Source organism: Oncorhynchus mykiss, chromosome 13 (genome assembly GCF_057628025.1).
Source record: "Oncorhynchus mykiss isolate SJ-2025 chromosome 13, ASM5762802v1, whole genome shotgun sequence".
NCBI classification, from domain to species: Eukaryota; Metazoa; Chordata; class Actinopteri; order Salmoniformes; family Salmonidae; genus Oncorhynchus; species Oncorhynchus mykiss.
In genome coordinates, this window is record NC_143034.1 from 43,745,910 (window position 1) to 43,753,095 (window position 7,186).

At 40.3% G+C, this 7,186-nt stretch overlaps 1 protein-coding gene across 1 annotated transcript; it reads right to left on the reverse strand.

The window, feature by feature from the left end:
- Nucleotides 1-4,409: 4,409 nt before the first annotated feature.
- On the reverse strand, nucleotides 4,410-6,976 carry LOC110486186 (eukaryotic translation initiation factor 1b). Its single transcript, XM_021557609.3, has 4 exons — nucleotides 6,573-6,976; nucleotides 5,551-5,714; nucleotides 5,362-5,463; nucleotides 4,410-5,141 (listed from the first exon to the last, which is right to left on the reverse strand). Exons 1-4 carry the CDS (start codon nucleotides 6,601-6,603, stop codon nucleotides 5,097-5,099), a joined length of 342 nt encoding a protein of 113 aa, XP_021413284.1. The 5' UTR covers nucleotides 6,604-6,976; the 3' UTR covers nucleotides 4,410-5,096.
- Nucleotides 6,977-7,186: the final 210 nt, after the last annotated feature.

Consider the following 7,186-nt stretch of genomic DNA (forward strand, 5'->3'; position numbering starts at 1 on the left):
TCTGTACATGATTGTATCCGTATTAGGGTATTGGCATGTGGGTGTTAGGGTTAGGGCATAGGGTGACAGGGCTGGGGGGTGTGTGAGTAATTGGGTTTAGGTGTGTGGGTAAGTAGGCTGAGGAATACAGTGCGGTGAAAAAGTGTTTGCCCCTTTTCTGATTTTCTCAGTTTTTGTATATTTTTTATACTGAACGTTATCAGATCTTCAACCAAAACCTAATATTAGATAAAGGGATCCAGAAGCTTACAAATAACAAAGAAATGGATACTTATTTAATTATTTAATTAACAAAGTTATGCAACATCCAATTCCTCTGTGTGAAAAAAGTAATTGCCCCCTTATAATTAATAACTGGCTGTGCCACCTTTAGCTGCAATGACTGCAACCAAATGCTTCCTGTAGTTGTTGATCAGTCTCTCACATCGCTGTGGGGGAATTATGGCCCACTCTTGCATGCAGAACGGCTTCAACACAGCAACATCTGTAGGTTTTCAAGCATGAACTACTCAGGTTCAAGTCCTGCCACAAGATCTCAACTTGGATTAGGTATGGACTTTCACTTTATCTAATATTAGGTTTTGGTTGAAGATCGTGACCGAGAAGAAAACTTACTTTTTTTGTCATACATACTTTAAAAATGTATTTTTAAGCAATATGGATTGCATGTTAGGGTTACTAATGGCATTCCCAGTCAAAACAGTTTGTGCATATATTATAGAAACATTTTGAAAGGTTTTTGTTCGTTTTGGGGTTTGGCAGAGGTTTTTCTGGCTATTCGTGCACACACAATTTTTTTTTGAGGCAAGTCGAGGTTCAGTAGCCAAAGTCTATGCCCCTTTATCGGTGAATGGTCAACAGTACTACTCCTAGTAGGAGTGGGAAGTATGGACTGGATTATTCAATTAAGTGTTTCTTGTCATTCAACAAGAGAGATAGTTTTCATGCACATTTTTTTCACTTAAGAAATACTGCACCAAACATCTTAGTTATGATGTAAAATTGCACGATTAAGACCTTGGCAAAAACATCCAAATGAATGACAGATTTCTTGATTTATCGTAGATTAATTCAGACTTTTTTGAGGAAGTGTTTCTGGCTATGTTGTTGCTACAGTGGCTCAAGAGGGACAAACAACAGTAATATTGCCACCTTTTTCTTGTTTTTCAAGAGAAGGTCTTTAGGGAATATTCGCCTAGCTGAGTTATGCTAGGAGCAAACTGAACCTATGTATGCAGACGCCTTTAGGGCTGTGTGTGCTCACATTGCCTTATGCTCACGGAACTAGAGGTGAATTACGATGTCATGCTTCTGAACCAATCCTATTTATAAATATTGTTGTTGTTTGAGAAAACAGATTGTTTTTGTTTAATTTTATATATATATTGTTTTTACTCATTAGAAAGATTCACTGCCCATGGGTTTATGTTGAAAACGTACATGGCGCGAATGCAATGCAATTTTGTCTGCTATTTCTGGAGAAGTGCAAATATGAACTGAAAATGAGTTCCATGATGTTTGCCTTTATATTGTATCTTTGTCCAGCTCGTGTGAACAGTTTGGATGTGTCTGTTTTATTCGCCCACAGGGAGCAATTATGGTGCCTGTAACTGTATTTAGACAGCCTATTTAATACATTTTTATTCAAATTTGATTCGAATTATACAGTCTCTTTTTAGGCCTCATCAACAGCCTAGTAAATGTAAATGTGCTTATTGACTTTGTTTGGCATGTTCATGTCCAGACTGGAATTTACAGCAGGCCTAGGCCCTATATCAGTGTGAATGCTATCAGATTAGATGTTGATCCATCAATGCATGTTAAAGGGAGTTTTTCCCCTCGTCTAGCGTCTATATTTAACAATCTACAGCATTTCCATATTGAAGCAATGCATGGGGCAGGCTAACAAACTAGCATTCTAATTGGACTTGATGACAGTCCAATACATAAAAGACCGGAAATACACAACTTGAAGCAATCACATATTGATCCATGGAGCACGTTCTGATTGGCCAGTGAGGTGTCAAGCCTCGACACACCCACGACCACCGACAGCTGCTGCGCCCATAATTCCGGTTGTGAAAGTAGCAAAAATATTTAACACACCCCCATAACCTACTGTATTAACCTATAGCACGATCGGCAGCGCTAAGATTTAACATTGCGTTAGATTTGTTAAAACATGTCATATCACAGCTGACACCCAATTCTTTCTGCAGACATGTTTGACTTTGAATTCGGATTAGATATTTAGATATTTATGTTCACATAAAACTGAGGGAGATTTTACTGTCATTCTGTTACCAAACAATCAAGTAATTGCGTTTCAGTACAATTTTCAGAGGCAACTGTTAAAAGTAGACTTCTGCATATAGGTGTATGGTTTGTTTTAGACCTTTTTTCACAATTTAAAGTAAAAAAGTGAGTCTCAGCATCACTCTGTTACCATGGAATTGTCCTCCTCCTTCTCCCCGCCTACTCCAAAGCTGCGTTCGGAACCAAGTGGGAAGTGGCAATTTACCACATACTGTACGACTGGGGAAAATCTACTTGAACTGGTAATTACTAGTGGGAAACTCGTCCATCATCCTGAGCTCCTACATGCTGACCTCAAACATCACCAACTAAGGAAATTACCCTGATAACAGCATTTTCAGCAAATGCAACAACAAAACATAATTTCGAAAAAGCAATTTATTAATGTTTTTTAACACTATAATTTGTTTACAAGAGAGATAGCTGTACTTTCAGTTTATGGTTTACACAGCTTGTTAGCCATTAGCCAATCTGCGTTTCTCAACGGGTTCAAAGCTCGTGAATGCATCCAACTGGTATTTATGACTTCCCAACTGTTGAATTCCCACTTCCAGCTGGGTTACGAACGCAGCATAATACACTGGAAAGGCCCTGGAGTCTGCGATTTGACTATGTAGGTGTTGAAAATGTGAAACCCAAAGCAGATAAAAAAATATGGATAGGGGAAATTTGGAAATTACAGCAACAGCAATTCAAGACCATTTGTAAACACTGAGTATTGAGGCTGATAGAGAAGGCTACAGAAGTCTATAGTTAACCACTGAGTTCTGCCCTTCCGTTTTCTCATATGAAAATGAATAGCCAAGTTGACTCACATTAAAGCTTAAACACTGTGTGCATCAAACACCACACACTCTCAAGACAAGAGAAAACAATGTCACTGTCTGCTTTATAGTGCCCCCTAGTGAGAATGCATAGTATAACAACACATTGGTTTGGCGTCTTTGAGCTGCGTCACGCAGTCTGCCTCTGGCAGGTTCAAACAGCATCACATGAAGACAGAAATATAGCGTTGACTATTTATCAAGCTGTATGCCGTGTTTGATACTGCTCCACTAGGATTTTTCTCATTGTGTCTTAACTGTGTTTTCTTTACACATAAAACATTAAAGGACTAAATCATGAAAGCCACCAGGTCCAAAATGTCTCCCTTGGGTATTCCCATTGTATTTTTTTTTTTTTAAAGCCATAAAAAGACATGGCAAAGTACTATGAGAAAACAGATGTGGGAAACAAATTGTTGATTTAAAGCAGTGATAACCAATAGAATAACTGGCTTGCTGGTACTCTGTCATAGGAATTCCTAATATGGTGGGAGGTAACGTTAGATACCATCAAATGAACTGATGGTGTCTGCACAGGCACAGAGAACAAGTAATTCCATGCAGCACTAGAATATTTACCACTGCCACAAAGGAAGAAACAGGAACTGGGGAGGGATATTTCTTTAGATCAATGAGATGCCACATGGATATTCAGTTTATTTATTACATTTATTTAACTAGGCAAGTCAGTTAAGAAATTCTTATTTACAATGACGGCCTACCCCGGACGATTGCTGGGTCAATTGTGCGCCACCCTATGAGTCTCCGGCCCTGTTGTACAGCCTGGATTCAAACCAGGGACTGTAGTGACACATCTTGCACTGCCTTCGACCACTATGCCACTCAGAAGCCCTAAAGTTTGATTTGCAGCTTTTTTAGGATGTTCTCAAACGGCACCCATAGTTATCATGTAACGAATGCCTGTACCGAGTCAGATTTTTCTGCTGACCTAGGTCAAGACACTGGCTGAACCTGTGGCATGTTTTACCTTTAACAGCTCTAATCCAGAGCCAGTCAGTGCATTCAAAGGTCAGTAGAACATCACATCTCCAAGTAAAACATCCATTAGCACTAGTATGAAAAGACGCTTCCCCACAAGACACCATGTCTCGTACAATAAGCAGGTAGTTGGATCGCCATTTTTAAACACAGCAATTGTACAAATTATCATAGGCATATCAAACTATTGTGTGGTGCCGTCATTTTGTATTGTGGTATGCCATTGCAAACACCACGTATCACAAATAATTGTACCCATGAAACAAGACATCAATTTCAATATTTATTCAATAAAATACCACCCCCTTCTTTCCATTTTGAGTTGGTAGCTCAGTGTCAATCCTAACATGGTTTTAAGCAGACTTGCTCCATAATACCAGTCATCTGACAACCAGGTAGAGCAGTACCTTTTTCATTATAGTTTAAATAAAATCTAAGTAGTATTACAGCGTCAGAAAATTATGCATATTTCAACTTTTTTTTTGTTAAAAGGAAGCACAAACTCGCCTCAGACGGGAGACAGGGCTGCGATGGTCAGAACTTCTGCAGCACTCTTCCATAACCTTGGACAGGCAGCCCCACAATACATTGGAACCACAGTTAAGGGCTCCTCCCCCAACCCCCCCTCCAAAATCCCACACCACCACAGGATACCGCATGTGGCGGTTGATCATTTTTATTGAAACTCGTACAAAACAAAGTGTTACATGGAATTGTGCCCTTCACATGGCAAACAAAAAAGTTGAAGGAAAAAAAACTAAACCACCACTCATCCCACATCCGTCAAGCCATTTGTCCATGTTTGCACTGGACTGCTCCCGTCTGAGGGGGGAGTTAAACTGGTATTAAAGTGTCTCAATTCAGAGGTATTCATCATTAGCTTAAAGGGGCTGCAGTGATTGCAGCACATGGGGAGGGAAGTATCAGGACCGGGGGAGAGGGGGCTGCAGAAAGCTTCTAGAATCCGTGGACCTTGAGCTGCTCCTCTTTCGCCAGGCCAATCTGGAAGTGGGATGAGGGGAGAAGTGACATTACACAAAATAACTTTGAACTCCAGTCACAGAACATTTGCTACCATCACAGCGAGACTATTTACAAACAGGTTTTACAAACAGGGGCTTTTCTACGAGAGCCTTCTGTAGGGGCCATGACACATGACCACTTAGTACTCACAAGTGTGGAGTATACACTGGGTGCAATAGCAGCGACAAGTCAAACCTACCTCAATCAGAAATGTGCAGATATTCTTGCGCTGGTCACCTTGCAGCTGAATCACTTCCCCATACTCTGGGTGCTCAATCACTGTCCCATTGCAGGCAAATTTCTGTTGACAAAGCAGAACTATTCAAACAGCCAGTAGAACAAAACATGGATCTTGCTTAGTGTATCAACTAGTGTTGCCATAACATACCTTCTTAAAGGCCTTGACTAGCTTCTTCTTATCATAGTCGATGGCTATGCCCTGGACCGTGGTCAGAGTCTTCCTCCCGTTACGCTGCTGGATTCTTATGTGGATGTAGTCGTCAGTCCCAGATGGGAGCCTGTCATTACCCTTAGTTGCATCAGCAAATGGGTCTAAAAACAAAATCACACAACTTAAAACATAATTCAAAAAATAAACATCTAAAAATACAAGGAAGCAACCTAAAGTGATAACTAAAATGGCAGTGGTTTGACCTAGCTAACAAAAGATCGAGGCCGATGAACTGGTGACGTAACGTCTTAGCCACGAGGCTTGGGAACCAAGCAAAACCCTGCGCAGGACGCTCATCAGCAAATTACATGGAAATAAGGTTTTAGAAAATGGTCCAACCAAGATTGGGTGGCTCATCTGGGCAGATCTACATTTATCCGGAATTGAGGTTAGTGACACGGGAGAACGCAAAACGCCCCTGTTCAGATAGTCAATTATTCCGGCAAAACGTTTTTTTTGTACCTGGCTATTTGCCCTTTACAAAAAAATAGTTTACATTACCACAAAGCCCTTCCCGACAAAAGTCGTATTACAGACAGATTGGGGCAAACATGTACATTGTCCATTGTTGATAACTACAGACAGTAAGAAATAGTTACTCTCCGGAATCGGTAACGTTACTGTACATTGATCAATGTGTCTACAATAGACTAGTTTGATATACAGGCTACAAAGCCGTGTTGGGGCCTAAACAAGGAAATTAACATCGGCCTAGTTGAAATCGGATGGCTGTTAGCATGACTTTTACTGACGTTCGTTGGCTATTAATTTAACGTACTTCTAGTCGTGAGGAAAATGTTCTCGATAACTAACCAGATGTTTCATGAACATGAAAATCAAAACGTTATCTATATTTAGTTTAAACGTTGTCAAAATATTTGCAAATGCTAACGTTAGCAAGCGCCCTTCCCCCCCACATTTTCGACCCCGCGTTAGCAGAGGTGGTTGAAATGTCTTACCGAAAGTTTGGAGGTTCTGGATAGCGGACATACGATAAGATTTCCTTTCCTTTCGGATAATAACTGGTTAGCGATCGACTGGTCAAATGTATTTGTTTGTTTTTTTGTTCTTTGAACCTCCCTTTTCACCGGGACGACGTTTTGTCTTCTGAAAGGCTCTCACAAAATGGAGCTTGTTTAGCTTGCAAAGTGGAAAACAACCCTTTATAGCGCCTCCCCGCACGTAGGGACGTGCGCCACGCCACACCCTATTTTACCGGAAAAATTACGTCATTATCTTGGTATTTCAGAGGGGAAAATACCAATAACACCTGCAACCTAGGCTACATAAAAAACTACAACACAAATATCTAAATTCGTTAATAAAGCAATGTAATGCGTCAGTGGTCAGTGGTCCATTATTCTATTTGAGGAAATATATTGAAAACTCAGATACTTCTGCTTTTACCGAATAATTAAAGGCTTCTCCTATCATCTTAGGTCGGCCCGAAGCCGATAAAAGTGAAGTTGGTCGATACCCCTCGAGAGAGTTGCTGATTTTTTTGTATAGGACAGGAAAACATTCTTATGATGACTATAAAATTGTGTTGGCACGTTTAATTCATGCACCCTTT

Coding starts and splice junctions, on each gene's coding strand:
- LOC110486186 (XM_021557609.3), bottom strand. CDS start 6,603: ATGTCCGCTATCCAGAACCTCCAAACTTTCG. Junction 5,715..6,572: donor CCAGAACCTCCAAACTTTCG/GTAAGACATTTC, acceptor TTTTGTTTTTAG/ACCCATTTGCTGATGCAACT. Junction 5,464..5,550: donor TAGTCAAGGCCTTTAAGAAG/GTATGTTATGGC, acceptor CTTTGTCAACAG/AAATTTGCCTGCAATGGGAC.